General features: G+C 42.1%; 1 protein-coding gene across 1 annotated transcript in view; it reads left to right on the forward strand.

The window, feature by feature from the left end:
* Positions 1-14562, forward strand: part of ELOVL2 (ELOVL fatty acid elongase 2) — a 64048-nt gene extending 49486 nt beyond the window's left edge. Inside the window, exons 4-8 of the mRNA XM_041772892.1 lie at positions 2337-2414; positions 6506-6677; positions 9110-9234; positions 9927-10061; positions 11558-14562. Coding sequence (XP_041628826.1) covers positions 2337-2414; positions 6506-6677; positions 9110-9234; positions 9927-10061; positions 11558-11683 — 636 coding nt within the window. The 3' untranslated portion in view covers positions 11684-14562. The remainder of the gene's footprint in view (positions 1-2336; positions 2415-6505; positions 6678-9109; positions 9235-9926; positions 10062-11557) is intronic.
* The last annotated feature ends 1570 nt before the right edge of the window (positions 14563-16132 follow it).

A 16132-nucleotide genomic window follows, 5' to 3' on the forward strand; every position in this document is an offset into this window, starting at 1 on the left:
GTAACAAGATTCCTGTACTTGACAAGCTCACAGACTAGTACACAGGAGTTAGTACATACAGAACTGCTGAATAAATATTAAAGTGAATAGTATTCACCGTTAAAGGACCAACACTAGGTTAGTGTTTGAACAAGTAAGTGGTTTCTGCCCCTTTGTAGGGAGAACACCTGCACTGAGCTCATTTCTACTGTGAACCTTATCTATTGCTCACCCACTGTTCTCACTCTTCTGTTCCTCTGGGTCAGAATCACTACTGTTGATCGCCTCCTAGTCTCCTCTGATTGTAGCCTCTTCCAGGGTCTTGGACACTTTTGGGACATGTTTAATAGGCGCTTGTTGAGTGGTAGGTTGATTTAACCTTGCTAACTTGTTAAGCCCAGTTCAGATGTTTGCATAGGCCAGGAAGATAAAATTTTAACGTTCTTTCAACAACTGTGTGTGGAGTTCCTACACCGTGTCAGATTCTATTCTAGATTCTGCAACACAGCCTTTCCCTTGTGCAACAGTGAGTGGTGGGCTGGTGGTAGGGCAGGAAGGCCTCTCCGAGGATGTGATATTTGAACAGAAACTGAATGATGAAAACCAAGCATGCGAAGGTTTGGAGAGTGTGTTTATGCAGAAGAAGCAGCAAACATAAAGGCCTTGAGGCAGGAACAAGCTTGGGATGTTCAAAGACCGTAAAAACAAGTGGTGCAGCTCGAACATCCTGGACAGAGGAGGGAAGGATTCATAAGGTGGTGGAAAAGTAGCAGATCTGTAGATGGCCTTGTAAAGGATTGGGCTTTTACTCTGGGTATAATGGCAAGCCACTGGAGGATTTTCTTTCTTTCCTTTCCCTTCTTTCATAGTGCAGAGGGGAGCGGCAGAGAGAATCTCAGGCAGACTCCCCCTGGGCACAGAGCCGGACATGGGGCTCGATCCTACCACCCCTGAGATCATGACCTGAACTGAAACCCAGAGTCGCCTGCTCAACCAACTGAGCCACCTAGGAGCCCCGAACTGCTTAGTTCCATTTAGATTTTAAATTGTCAGGTAGTTTTAAACAATATAATTTTTTTTTAGTAGTTCACCTGTTTTTATTGTTCAGTTTTAACATCCCATCCGTCCCTACTCTGTGTATTTCAACACCTTTATACATCTGATGAGCAGCCACAAACAGTAGGCTTTTGCATACCTTATGTAACATGTTAACTGGGCTTAGCAGGGTGATCATTTCACAATATACACAAATATCGAATATTCAGAAGTCCTTGTCTGACTTGTCAGATGTGCAGGTTTATTTCCATAGCTAGAGATATTTTTCATTCAGCAAATGTAAATGACTACTTGCGTCATGTTACTGAACTTGGAAAGGTTAAAAAATTTTCTCAAATTATTTTCCCCTAAATGCTATTTGATGAAGGGAGAACATACCTTATAAATCTATGCTTTACATTTAGGTTTTTGCAGTAATAATGGGAAAGAGACAGAACTTCGTGGGCTGAATGTTCCACGAAGAATTTAAAAGCTCCTTTTCTTCTCTATATTGAGTGCCTTCTATATGCTGGATATTGGGCAAGGAACAGTGGATTCAAAGATGAGCAAAAAATGCACAGACCTTTCTAGAGCTTTTTGTTTTTTCAACATAATGAAGGATATAGATATTATATTCACACAAAGGATTGATTACCAGGTAGCATAGATACAGTGAAGAAAATGACTTAACCTTTGACCCCTAGTTTTCACACCTATAAAATGGTAGTAAATATGTACTTCATAGAATTATAGAGATGATCAACAAAGATAAGTATAAGCCAATACAAAGTATTAATTAATATTAAATAATACTGGGTGGCTCAGTCAACTGGGTGTCAGACTCCTTTTCAAAGCTCCAGTCATGAGATGAAGCCCTGTGTCAAGCTCCATGCTTAGAGGGGAGTTTGCTTGAGATTCACTCTCTGCCCCTCCCCTGCTCTAATAAGCAAATCTTAAAAACAAAAAACAAAAAACAACCAAACTTTAGTTTTCTCAGTTGCGTTTGTGTAATTCTACATTTCATCTGTAGAAACACATGACAAGATGATTCCTTACATAAAATATTGTTACTCGGACCATAGTCAAATTCTGTTCCTTGGGGCTGCTGTAAAGGTTAGAAGTAAATTATCCCCTTTCAGGAAGACAACCACTGGTATCTACAGCAAGAATTAAATCCTTTGATCACATGTGTTTGAGGACAGGATTGAGAAACTCATGCTTTTACTCAAACCTTGAATAGACGTCAATCAGGAACATGAAGAGGAAATTCAGTTTTCTTCTCAATTTTAGTGTTAATTTTTCCTCCTTTGTTTCTTCTTCAGCTTCTTCTCTCCAGCTGGGAAGGAGGCTACAATTTACAGTGTCAAGATCTTACCAGTGCCGGGGAAGCTGATGTCCGGGTGAGTCCTGAGAAGCTAATTGACCATCTGCAACCATCTCTCCTCAAAAAGGAGAGGAGGCTTTCTCCTTCCAGATATGAGGATGATGGGGCTGAGATTACAGAAGAGAGTCCTCCTCTTCTAATAGAAATGCTTGGTAACAAAATTCTTCTAAATGTCCAGCGGTGGGGGACTGACTAAGCCATGGCCCACCCAGAAATGGATCCTTTTGCAAAACGAAATGAGGAAGATCTCTGTACTGTTAACAGAGTGACCTCTGGGACATTCTCTAAGTAAAAAACATGACCAACAACAAAAACAAACAAAAAAAAAAACCACCAATTTGCAGATAGTACCCTTTGTGCAAGAAGTGATACATGTGCTTGTTTTTAAAAAGAAATAATGGCTAAATAAAGTAAAAAAAATAAAAAGACAGTGTCAGAATAAACCAAAACCTAACAAAGTGGTCTCCTTTTGGGTGAAGGAACTGGGCAGAGGGCGATAGGGAAGCTAGACGTCTCTGAATGTACTCGGTGTCATATTTGATTTTGGAACCATTAAGTGTTTTACATAATGAAATAAAATCAAGTTAAAAAGAAAAAAGCAAGGCAGCCTTCCTAAAACCTGGAAACAAAAATAAATGAATGTATCCTTGTATTAAGTTGGTGACATAACCATCTACAGAATTACTCCAAGTGACTTAAAAACACTGTTTTGACTGAGCATCCCTACGGGGATATATCTTAACAATATTCAGTAATTTTTTTTGGTTTCTGTTAATTAAAATATTGGTATTGCTTTTTTGAGACTATTATAGATACTCTAGGATAAGTATATGATAATAGCATTACAACTAGCATATGAGACATGGAAAAAAAGGCATCAATAAAAAAAACTAACAATCATAGATTCATATTGGAAATATCAGGATTTCTTCTTTCTAAAAACAAGTTTTTTTTTAGCTAATCTTCAGAAAAGGCCTAGTCAGTCTCTGACAGCCTAGTGCAATGAGCAATGAATACCCAGATTGTGCTTTCTAAATATAATTTTGCACCAGAAGGGATTAGGGTTCTGAGAGAATTGGCCAGTTCCCGGTTTGGGGTGGGAAGAGTATATAAGCAGAATTGAGGACATCTTGTGACAGAGAGCAAGCAAGCTGTCCAGGACTACTCTGATCATTACAAAAAGATGTAGGAGCCACCTTGTAGGGGACTCCCAGTGCTCAAGATGAGACAATTCAAAAAGATTACTGACTGGAATGGATTGAAACATTAAATTTATTTAAAAACCATGAGTTTAAAATGATCCTAAATGATACCTTGTTATCTTTTGAAGGTTGCTAGAATACCAACTCATTCTAGAGAAAAAAAGTTAAAGGGAAAGGAATATTTATCTTTGCTTAAGATTTTATCAGAGAGAGGGGATCCCTGGGTGGCTCAGTGGTTTAGTGCCTGCCTTTGGCCCAGAGTGTGATCCTGGAGTCCCGGGATCGAGTTCCGCATCGGGCTCCCGGCGTGGAGCCTGCTTCTCCCCCCTCCTGTCTCTCTCTCTCTCTCTCTCTCTCTCTCATGAATAAATAAATAAATCTTAAAAAAAAAAAAAGATTTTATCAGAGAGGATGAGTAGGGGAAGGGGCAGAGATTGAGGGAGAAGCAGACTCCCTGGTGAGCAGGGAGCCCAGGAGGACAGAGGGCTGGCTGGATCCCAGGACACTGAAATCATGATGTGAGCCCAAGCAGACGCTTAACGTGGAGCCACCCAGGTGCCTCTTTTTTTTTTTACTTTCGTATGTGAATTTCCAAATAGAGGAAGAGCTCTCCTCTATAGAAGAGGAAAATGCGTAAAAAGAGAATTAGAAAATCATTCTTTTGCAAGTCCTAGTGGAATGATGGATCTGTTCAGCAGTCATTCATAAGCGATAAAACTGTTGGGTGAAAGGTGACCAGAAACTTCATTATGATTGGATTTGACTGTTAATACCTGAACTCTGTTAAAAAAGGTCAGCAGGACACCCCAAAATTCTGTGCCTCCCAGTGTGATGGCCAGGCAGTACATAGAACCTCAGGCCAAGGACTCCTGCCCAAACCCCTAAATATCAGTCCCATAAGCCTCTAAATCTAGTTGCTAGCTCTAGAAGATGTGAGGGGATAGAGAAGCAAGCTAAATAACACTAGGAATCCATAATATTAGGAATTCTTTACAACAGCTGATCTAGCTTTTGTACGTGGAGAGAAGCAAGGAAAGGGGGCTGTTACTGATCAGAAGAGACTGAAGAACCACAGCGCATCATGCAAGCTGGACCTTGTTTGCATCCGGAGTTTTTTTTAAAGATATTTATTTATTTATGATAGAGAGAGAGAGAGAGAGAGAGAGAGAGAGAGAGAGAGGGGCAGAGACACACAGGAGGAGGGAGAAGCAGGAGAAGCAGGCTCCATGCCGGGAGCCCGACGTGGGACTCGATCCCGGGACTCCAGGATCGTGCCCCGGGCCAAAGGCACGCGCTAAACCACTGAGCCACCCAGGGATCCCCTTGCATCCGGATTTAAGTCAATTATAAAAAGACATTTTTGAGACAGATTTGAACATGGAGGAAGCTATTAGTAGATACTAAGGAGTTAATTTTATTGGCTGATAATATGGTGGTTACATTTTTAAAAAGTGTTGGTTTTTATAGATAAAATGATACTTTGCGTTTGCTTATAATATGCCACACATACCCCTAAAAATGTTCAGAAATAGAATTCAACAAATTGGAATCCTGTTGAGAACTTTGAGGTTTAGTGATAACACAGGTCCTTTATACATATACTCCTTGCATTTATGGATGTTTGACAAGTTCCATAACAAAACCATGCTTATTCGATAATATTAAAGATTTTAATTGAAAGGTTTCTACTAAGATGCACAGTTTTAACTTTTTAAAAAATCCATCTTTAAAGCTGTAATACAAAAAATATATATTTCTCTGCACCCACTTTATTTCTAATGTATTATCACATACCATATTTTGGGATATTCTCTAAGGGTTGTTGTTTTAGGTTTTTATTTGGCTTACTGCCTGTGAAGTTTAATTGTACCCTTAAACATTAAGGTGGACAAGCCACCACACCTTATTATGTTCTTGGGAAGCAGACAATAGAGCATGATATTCTGACTTCAAAGTTCCCGTTATATATAATCTTCTCATATGTTTAAATGTTACCACTAAAACCACAGCATCCTTAAAGTATTTCCCCCTGTAGCTGAGATTTTTGTAAGGGGCTCAGGAGGGAAGGGAAGTGGGAGGAAGAGCATTTTGATTTTAAGTTTTTATTTAAATTTCAGTTAATATCCAATGTGATATTAGTTTCAGGCGTACAGTGTTGTGATTCAGTACTTCCATACAACCCTGGAGGCATCTGGATTTTAAATCTGAGGAGACTTGAGAGAAGTAGTCTTCTACTTATGGGCTGCTCCTGGGCCCTCGAGCGGTTAAGAGACAAAAACATAGGTACCTTAGAGGAATAGGGGGAAAAAATGAAAACCTAGTGAACCAACAGTGGTGATCTGTTGAGTGCTAAGCACTGAGCAAAGGGGGGACGGTTCCTGCCCTTCGTGACCCTAATGACAGGTCACACTTACTGAGAGCAGAGGCATAATTTGGGGAATACAAAGGCAGCAGAGGCTGATTCGGCCTAAGACAAGCCAGGAGGAGGGGAAGGTAGAGTTCCAGAGGTAGGAGGGTGGATATGGGGAGGAGGGTGCTAGGAAGCCCGGAGTGCACACATCGCAGCAGGTGCTGGAGGAAGGGTGAGCAGAGCACGCTGACCACGCATGTCTGAGGGGGCCCTGGAGGTGGCAGCTGTGCCTTCGGGGCAGGAGCCTGGGCCCTGCAGGTGCACAGGAGCAGCCCGATCAGATCTGCTTGTTGGAGGGGCAACTCGTTTTTGCCATAATGGGGTGGGCCACTGGGAATAAGGAGAAACTGGAGACAGAGGTATCAGGAAGATACTGTCTTGGTTATCTGAGAAAAATGCATGCAAGTGAAACACAGGTTTCTAGAGGGAGCTAGGGCAGCAGGAGGGGCATTTTCATGGCTCACCTTTTCTGTTCCTGTTTTCACATTCTTACAGGTAGCCAAGGTGTTATGGTGGTACTACTTCTCCAAATCCATAGAGTTCCTGGACACAATTTTCTTTGTTTTGCGGAAAAAAACCAGTCAGATTACTTTTCTTCACGTGTACCACCATGCCTCTATGTTTAACATCTGGTGGTGCGTTCTGAACTGGATACCTTGCGGGCAGAGTAAGTGACTTTGTTGATTTTTCAGTTCTCCGTAACCAGTCTTCTAAGCCCACTGGTGAGCGTCTTGTACTGAATATTGCATATGGATCAGGAGAGAGGGAAGGGAGGCCATAGGGAAACACGTATTTGCCAGTGGCCAGTTAGTGTTTGTTTGGTCTTTGGTTCTGACAAAATCAGAGAATTGCCTTAAATTTTAAAAACATTTTTTTTCCATGCACCAAATGTCTGAGGGTCAGAAGCGTGCACCCCAGCTAGAGCGATCTTACTCCAGCACCAGGGGCTGAAGGACACCCATGGAAATAAATATGGCACCTTCCCCAGTTGCCCCTTGGCAGTGCTATAGCTTGGGGTCATTTCAACTTCTAGGACTTTTTTTTCCCATTCTGAAAAATTAAGATCACATCTCCTTGTGGCTTTCAATATTTTTTTTTAACAGAGAGCTACAATACATATTCTATCCTAGCCTCTGTTCAGGCATATACTTTGTATGAAACAAGAATTTTAGGAAATCTTTCCCCTAGCTGTGTGTGATGCACTCCGGATTTTGTTGTTAATTCTTCACTTTTCCAAAAGGCTGATGATGACTCTCACTACAGTGATTTCACAGTTCACTAAGGTCTCCATTATGACCTGCAGTAGCAACAGCAGGTCGTTGTCGCTCTCTGATTGTCTTTTATCCCCAAATCTAAAAATGTCCTATAAACTCTCAAAACAGGTAAAACTTAAATCAAAATGATTTGGGGATCTTAGAGATATATTTTTTTAAATGTCAAGAATGTTTGGAATAGATCAGGATCAGTGACTATGAAGATGCAAATTGAAACCAGCATGTGAAGAAGGAAATTGCTAGGGGTGCAGGAGTCAGGGAGAGATGGGATTTTTATACCTCTCCTGGACCAAAATCTAGTTTCTTGAGTTTAGTTATTAAGACCATGATAGACTTAGGCTGTAATCAACATATAGCTCATAATCAACATCAAAGAATTATTATCAAGGTTAAGTACTTTTTGTGCTTATCAGCTATTTCATTACAAATTACTCAACAGCTGAACGACAGTCTCCTATAATCTCTGTGTAAAGACCCAGGATTCCCGTAGGTAAGATGCTGTGACAATTTCTAGTCAACCTACAATATTATAAAAATTATAAGCAGCAGCTACTCATTTTCCATTCATTCATGGGAGTGAAAACTCGGGTGAATAGAGAACTACCACTGACATTATGCTAGCTGGCACTCTGAAATTCTTTCGTGTTTTCCTGTAAATCCAAGTTCTCTAACAAGTTATCCCAGCCAGTGTTTACTGAGGAATTACTGGAAGGGAGTGTGGGTTTCACTTCTTATTCATTGATAATGCATTTATCTACCCAGAACTCTGATTTAGAATTGGAAAACCAGGCTGGAGAATTTAAATTAAGCAGTGGAGGTGCAGTACTTCTCAGATTATGTAATATTATTCAGTCAATCCCATCACCACCCAGAGAGGTAATTACCATCACGCCCGTTTTCCAGATGACAAAATCAAAATTCACAAAGTAAAATCCACATATTCCAGGGGACTTAGCTACTCAGGGTCCTCTAGCTCCTCAGCGCCTTCCGCTGCAGGACTCAGAGCTCCATCCGGATCCCCCAAGATAGCACGGAAGTAGTATTCACCTTGCCCGGCACTGTTGTAAGCACTTTGCATGTATTTATTGATTTAATCCTCAGGACAGTGAGTATCCCGGCTTCCAACAAATAACCCGTCTCTGACATCTCATCCCTTGCAGCTAAATCCTTCTGCTTCTGAGTTGAGCCAACCAAGAACTTAGCTCTTTTCCCTTTGGTTTCCTGAAACACACCCCTCGCCCACAGTGATGGCAGCTGCAGGGACTTCAGGAAGGCAGGGGTGGAGAGTGGCACAGCACAGGTTAGCACAGCAGATGTCCTAAAATTAAGTTTCCGATCTCTCTTGTCCCAGCGTCCTCCCCTGCTGCACCTGCCCTCGCCTCCCCCCTCCCCCCACGTCTCCTGGTTCCTGGGCCCCTTTCGGGAAGAATTTATAAAGAGCATCATACTCTCTTGTTCACCCACGTACCCTCTTTCCACAATCAAAATGATTCATCAAAGGTTTAGCGAAAGCAGAGACCCGTCTCTTTCAAAGGAACTGTGCCACCAGTTTTAAGCTAACATGTCGTTTTTTCTCCCAGATTAGTGGATAGGAATGACAGATCAGGAATTACCTGTTTGGTTGACACTCTGGCTGAAGGGCCATCCCAGTCCTGTCTCAGTGACTGTGGCTGAACCCCGGAGTAAGGATAGCACAGAGACGAAGGTGAATTTCTCAGTGAGATTCCGGCGTGTGAGAGTAGTGCAGTTTCTCCTCTTCAGCACAGGAAGACTCACTCCCATCTGCTAAAGGGCGAACAGTAATTTTTCTTCTGTACTTCTATAGGTTTCTTTGGACCGACATTGAACAGTTTTATCCACATTCTCATGTACTCCTACTACGGCCTCTCTGTGTTTCCGTCTATGCACAAGTATCTGTGGTGGAAGAAATATCTCACACAGGCTCAGCTGGTATGTTATCCCCTTGTTCAGCTTTTTTCCATGTGGAGCATCCAAATATATTCTCACAGGTGGAGGAAAGGCATCTGTCATCTTTGACAGAGGCTTTTCTGTGTGAGGAGGCTGCCAGCTTCTCTCTCAAATTAGCCTTTTAAAAAAAAAAAGATTTTATTTATTCACGAGAGACAGAGAGAGAGAGAGAGAGAGAGAGAGAGGCAGAGACATAGGAAGAGGAAGAAGCAGGCTCCATGGGGAGCCAGATGCTGGACTCCATCCCAGGACCCTGGGATCATGACCTGAGCCAAAGGCAGACGCTTAACCATGAGCCACCCAGGTGCCCCTCAAATTGCTTCCTTGTAAGAATTGAACCTGCTGTGCTAAAGTGTCCCCTGTGGATACAATGAGCGCATTCCTAGCTTTGAAATGTAGATGATACGTAGATGATTTAACACAGACATTAATGTTAAAAGATTCCTCTCTACGCAAAGAATTTCACCCGCTACCTTTCCATGAGAAAATTAGTGGTAAGTGTCCACACCTACCAGTGTAATTTCAAGTAAGCTGTCCAGAGAGGATAGTGGGCTGCTACAGAGTTTTGTTTTATTCCTGCGAAACTTAGGGATTGCTGTCAAACTTCAAAATGGTTTTCCTGTGGCCTGCCTGTAGCCTCACGGTGCTGCCCTCCTGCCCCCCTCTCCCCGCAGGTGCAGTTCGTGCTCACCATCACACATACCATGAGTGCAGTGGTCAAGCCCTGTGGCTTCCCCCTGGGCTGTCTGATCTTCCAGTCTTCCTACATGCTCACATTAGTCATCCTCTTCCTGAACTTTTATGCACAGGTAAGTGACCGGTCAGTCTCCAGCGGCAAGACCGAGCACAGAGCATTGGCCCTCACAGCAGGCTTAAGGTTGCTGATTGAGTCAGGGAGCACATACCTGGGAACGGAGGCACAGACACCTGCCTCTCTCACTCTACTCCCTGCATCCTCCTCTTGGACAATAACCACTGCCGTAGCCCAGGGGGCCCTTTATTCTAGCTTAATGAAGTCACACGTTTGGTTCATGTGTTTGCACCGTGCTGCCAAAGTCTTCTATGTGGAGGCAGCAAATCTGTTTGAATGGAGGAGGACACAGGCTCAGGGACTTGAGTAATCAAATTGGTTTCTATGTCAGCAACTGGGACACTGCAGAATCACTATTTGGGAAAAAAAATTCTTTTAGGGCTAGCCCTGGTGGTCACATTGGCTTTTTCTTCACTAAGTGTCATTTCCTTTTTAAGCAATCGTTTAAATGGAGCAGAGCCTCAGAACGCAAGTTCAGAGCCGCTCTGTGAAGACAAAAACTGATGGAAGCCCTAATGGAGTGTAGGCCTCGGGTGGTCGGAGATTTTAAGTTGCCCTCCTTTGGGGGCTTTAAAAAATACTGTAGAAACATATTTATATTCAAAATGGTACTTTCTTGAAATTGCAATCAGCTGTATTTCTTTATTCAGACAAGTGCTTGCTTTCTCCGTTTGCGTGTGCTGCAAGTTAACCCACAAGGGGCTTCGTCAAGCTGTGGGAACCTGAACTTCTGGCGGGTTCTTAAGCCCCCATGTTTCTGAAATTGGTTGGGCCAGGCTTTGTGCTTTGTAAGAGATGAAAGTTTCCTGTGAGAATTTCTGAAGAAATAACCATGGGGAAAACCAAACAAAGCCAGCTGAACAGAAGCAGAAACAGACCAGCAGGGAAGCTAAGGGAGTCCACGTGGTGCCTGAGGAGTGTGTGTGGCCCCACAGGGTGGGCAGTGGGCTCAGGACTTCAACCCTACTTGTTGGTTCAAATGGAGTCTTACTCCTTAGAGATGAGTATACAATTTCAGTCCTGACCCTTGTTAATACCATTGCTTTAAAAAAAAAAAAAAAGATGAAATCAGGTATTTTGTCAGAATAGGAAGGACATGCCAAAACCCAAATCGAGCCAGAATCTGAGGTACTGGTATTTTTTGAATAACAGCACTTTTTCAATTTGAATTGGAAAGGATCTGATTTTTAGGAACTACAAGTAAGCAACTAACACAGAATAATTTGAATGCTAATCCCATAATACATAAATCCTAGCCAGTGTCGACAAGGTGAAAGAAACAACCTTTTGTTGTAATTCATTCATGTTTGTCTTGGTTTCCTACCCTATTTATGTTTTTAACCATTAGCTTAAAAATGGTCATATTCCAAAAATTCTCCTTTGTCCATTATACAATCAAACCATGAACTGTTTTAGATGATATGCCGTGTCAGAGACAGAGCCTTACTCAAGAATCCCTTTCTTCTTCCTCTTTGAAATATATACATCCAACAGACATACCGGAAAAAGCCAGCGAAGGAAAATATGGAAGAGCCACCTGCAGGGAAAGAAGTCAAGAATGGTTTTTCCAAAGCCTACGTCACCGCAGCCAACGGGGTAATAAACAAGAAAGCACAGTAAATGCCGAATAACAGACCAAGCACATATGACAGCCTAACAGATTCGCTTGTTTTAAAGCAAAGACTGAATTGAAAGTTATATTATGTTTTAGCATAAACTAATTTCTTTTGAGTTTATAAATCATTTGTACCCGGAATGTATTAATATATTGCCATTAGGTTAATCTGTTACCTGAATGCTCCCATTAGCACACCGTGTCACCTCAGAACTGGTGCAGCTTCTCTCCTCCTCCCCACAAGCCGAGCCCCTCGCCAGAAACTGTCTTCATAACGCCTTATGCACATACAAAGCCAGGAGACATGGAGCCTTGTTTTCCAAAGTCAGTCTTCAAATAAAAGGTTTTATTCAGATTAAAATGCTTAAAACAAAATGTTAGTTTCTAACTACAGGGTATGTCTTAATCTATATGAAGCAATAATTGCTTTATCCTCATGAAGCAATAAAGTCATCAGTCCATTTGTTCCCTTAGGATTCCACCCCGGAAAATATTAAAATGGATTATAAATGGAAGCCAGGAGAACCTAGCAAAACTTTTCTCTTTTAAGGAAGAGTCTGTCAGAGGCCTAAGTCTCAACTTAGTGATATGGCAGTGAAATTTGTATTTTGACGATTACTTTTTCTAAGAAGAAAAAAAAAATCCTCTGCCAAATCCTCAGAGGAGTTGTTCCGTTTTAACTTGGTTTCCATAACTATTCATATATTCGCATCTACCTCCTATGTTCCATTCCCCTAGGTTAGTTGTAAACAGGCACCTTGCCCAGTTTTAAAAGCAGGATCTAACTCGGGCTGCCTGTTTTGCTTTCTGACCAGGAATCTTCCCTTCTCCCTAGAAGGATAAGCCACTAAAATATTTGTAAATCAGAGCAGTTGGGGCAAAACAGACACTGACTTTGCCTGCTATGTCTCGTGAGCCTGCTTCTATTAGCTCCACATACCTGCAGTCACTCTTTGCAGTTTAGGTTTTTGAAAAGAGGAAGCAGAGAGGACTATGGAAAGATCCTGACACTGAGCCGGGGCCTGGGAATGCACCTCGATGAAAAGTGCCAATTTGGCAAAATCAGCACCTCCCTTCCATGCCCGGCTGACATGAGTTCTAATGGAGAACAAGCACAGAAGCAGAGAGGAAAGCAGGAGTGGATAGTGTTTTTTTTTTTTTTCTCCCCAAGTATTGGGCTTTGACTGTTGCACCAAGAACAGAAATATTTTTTGAAGATGTGAGGAAGATTTATACCCTGTAGTACAAGACGTGCCACCTGTGACACCTTCTCTTTCAAATAACCTGTAGGTCGTAGGGTTGAGGTCAGCAGCACAAGTGCCAGAAAGGCATCTTACGGTGGCCTGGACACAGGGCAGTCGGTTAGGGAGTGACTTTCTGTCGTCTTTCCCCTTGCTTTCTAGGGTTTGACATTCTTTTCCCCACTTAAAAAGGAGCTTGGACTCTGGTACGACACTGAACATAGACACCGTTCATGTTTTCTCACTTTTCACTCACGTCCACTCCCCTCGCAGGTCCCAGCCTGCTTTGTGGAAGGAACAGATCTTAGCTGGTTGTCATAGTAATTGCACTGTGCATAGATGTATGTGTGACATATGGTCACTTGGTCCATTTTTATTGAACAGACGTTTAGGTCTGATGCCAGCTTACTCTTGGATTTATTTTTCTAAAAAGTTTTCTAAAATTAATTTTTCTAGGGTGCTTAATCCCCACTTTATTCCATCCCAGCAGAAAATCAATTTAAAATAAGGGCTAGCCCCAAGTATGCCTCTGATGACTCCCCTGTCACAAAACACGGGTTGGACTAAGGAGAAAACCCCTCAGGGCAACTGGATTTTAGTTCAGCTTTAGGTCCCAAGTGAAGACTAAAAATCTGTTATCAAAGTGCATTCTGGGGGAAAAAATGAGAATCGGGGAGAAGCTGGACCTTACCAGGCATTCATTGTTTGCAGCTGGTTCTCAAATGTCAGGGAGGCCCTAGAATCTCCCCGTTCAGCGTCTTACCTGCAATTTTGGTGCTTTCCTGGACTTGGTATTGGCAGAGCAAGGAGGGAAGCCATCCTTTAGCCGAATGGCAAAGCCCAACAGCTCTAATTATAGGGCAGTTGGAAACCTCTCAGTTTTCAGTGGGAAAAATACGGGTAGTTTGCGCTTTCCAGCTCAATTCAGAGGTTTCAGGGCGTGATTTCCCATTGGATCTTTAATTCTAGTGAAGCTAATCAAACACTGCTCGCCTTAAACCATTCCACAGCTGATACGAACACACAGAGCTGTGAAATCCTAGCCATGAAAACTGAATCAGCTAAAATATTTTAACTTGTCATTACGTATTGGAACTTTAAAAAGCAAAATGTCTACATTTAATGTGATTTTCCTAAGACTGCAAAAAAAAAAAAAAACCTATCTAATCTGTTAGAAGAATGAAAACTTTTTGTTCCCAAATTTCCTTTTATTCATAAGAATGAAAATATGAACTATAAGTACGTTAAAAATTCCTATTGTTTTTTAAACAAAATGGAATGTTAGATGGAAATGAAGGGACATTTTCAACCCATCAAAATGCTATATTGAAGCCCTTATGCATTTTGAGAGAGGAGGTCATCCCCATGGCCACCAGAGGGATTGTTTGTAAGGCAAAGGATACTTACTGTTATGGGCATGTAAGAGGCTATCCTGACTCTTCCGTATCATTTTATGAGGTTTCTTGGGGACTTCCTTTTTTTTTAGAAAGTAAGGATATCACTTTCTGGTTTTCCTTAGAAAGTACTTGAGCCCATACTATCATGGTTGGGGTGGACAGGGAGGCAGGAGAAGCCATTTTTCTTTGTAGACAGATAAGCATTCTGTATGATTGTTGTATAATAAATTGATTTTTACACTAAAACAGAGCATGTTGAGATTGTTCTTTTTTTTTTTTTTTAAATTTTTTTTTTTTATTTATTTATGATAATCACAGAGAGATAGAGAGAGAGGCAGAGACACAGGCAGAGGGAGAAGCAGGCTCCATGCACCGGGAGCCCGACGTGGGATTCGATCCCGGGTCTCCAGGATCGCGCCCTGGGCCAAAGGCAGGCGCCAAACCGCTGCGCCACCCAGGGATCCCTGAGATTGTTCTTATTTGGTTCAAAGACCTTAAAATGTGTGCCTGCATGGTATTCCAAATGACCTATTACTCAGGTATCTTTTTTTTTTTTTTAATAAAGGGATATTTTAGCAATTCATTTTAAACGTTTAATTCTTCATTTCAATAAACAATGCATGGCCTGTTACGTAACATGATTACCTTTACACAGTATTCATAGACCAAGTTAAACTGTTTCAGGAAATGGTTATTACAGGAAAAACGTAAGACCAATTAGACGAGCAGAGGATATGATGGTTATAACAGATCTGCTCCATAGAATAACCTGAGGAGGAGCCCTGGCATGGTTGAGGGGACGATGCTCTGGGCCCCAGTCTGGCAGAGAGGGGCTGAGCTGAGGAGTGGGATGTGAGCAGAGACTTGGCCACCCTGAAGCCCCAGAGAGACTTAATCTTAAGTCAAGGTCATGGAGCAGGATCACTGATAGGCGGTGGTGTGTCAGTGTAGAGTGTTGAGCAGTGATATTAAAAAGAGCAAGTCCAAAAGATGTGCTCAAAGTCCGCTTTTGAAATTGCTTAAATTCCTGGATAGTAACGGGGATGGCGCAAGAGGGGGACTTCACCGTAGCTCTCTGAATGGGGGCCAGAGGTTTCAGGCATGAGCACGAGAGGACGGTTTAAAGAGCCTCCACTTAAAAAAAAGAAAAAAAAATAAAAGAAAAAAAAATAAAGGAAATCTCAGTAGATTAAGATTTTTATTTATTCATAAGAGACAGAGAGAGGGGGAGAGAAGCAGAGACACAGAGGGAGAAGCAGGCTCCATGCAGGGAGCCCAACGTGGGACTCGATCCGGGGTCTCCAGGATCACACCCTGGGCTGAAGGCAGGCGCTAAACCGCTAAGCCACCCAGGGACCCTGAGATTCCCTTTTAAACAGTGGGTGGAATCAATTCATGCTTACAAATAGAAGAAATCCTTTTGTCTCTAGGGCAAAGCCTAATAATTTACTGCAAAGTAAAAGACCTCCTCTAAGCGTTCACCCCATTATGTTTCTTAGTTTCTTTATATAAAGAAAACTCCAGTGTGTTTTGGTTACAGCAGGCTTTTTTTCAAAATCAGTCACATCCACATACTTAAGAGTTCTCTTCCGAGGCACACAAAGAAATAAGCACGCTCACAGGACTGCGGTCACTGGAAATATGTCTTGACCTTCAGGAGGTCATGGTTTTCAGGAAAGCATGATTTTCAGTCATAGAAAAAAAAAAAGTGTGGGTCCATGCGTAGGTCATTTTCCTGTCTTAGGAAACTGAGGAGGGAACACTGGAGTAACAGCAAGAGGGCAAGCAGCTTGCAACTGCGGTCGTTCTGGGTCTT

The sequence above is a fragment of the Vulpes lagopus genome, chromosome 10 (assembly GCF_018345385.1).
Source record: "Vulpes lagopus strain Blue_001 chromosome 10, ASM1834538v1, whole genome shotgun sequence".
NCBI classification, from domain to species: domain Eukaryota; kingdom Metazoa; phylum Chordata; class Mammalia; order Carnivora; family Canidae; genus Vulpes; species Vulpes lagopus.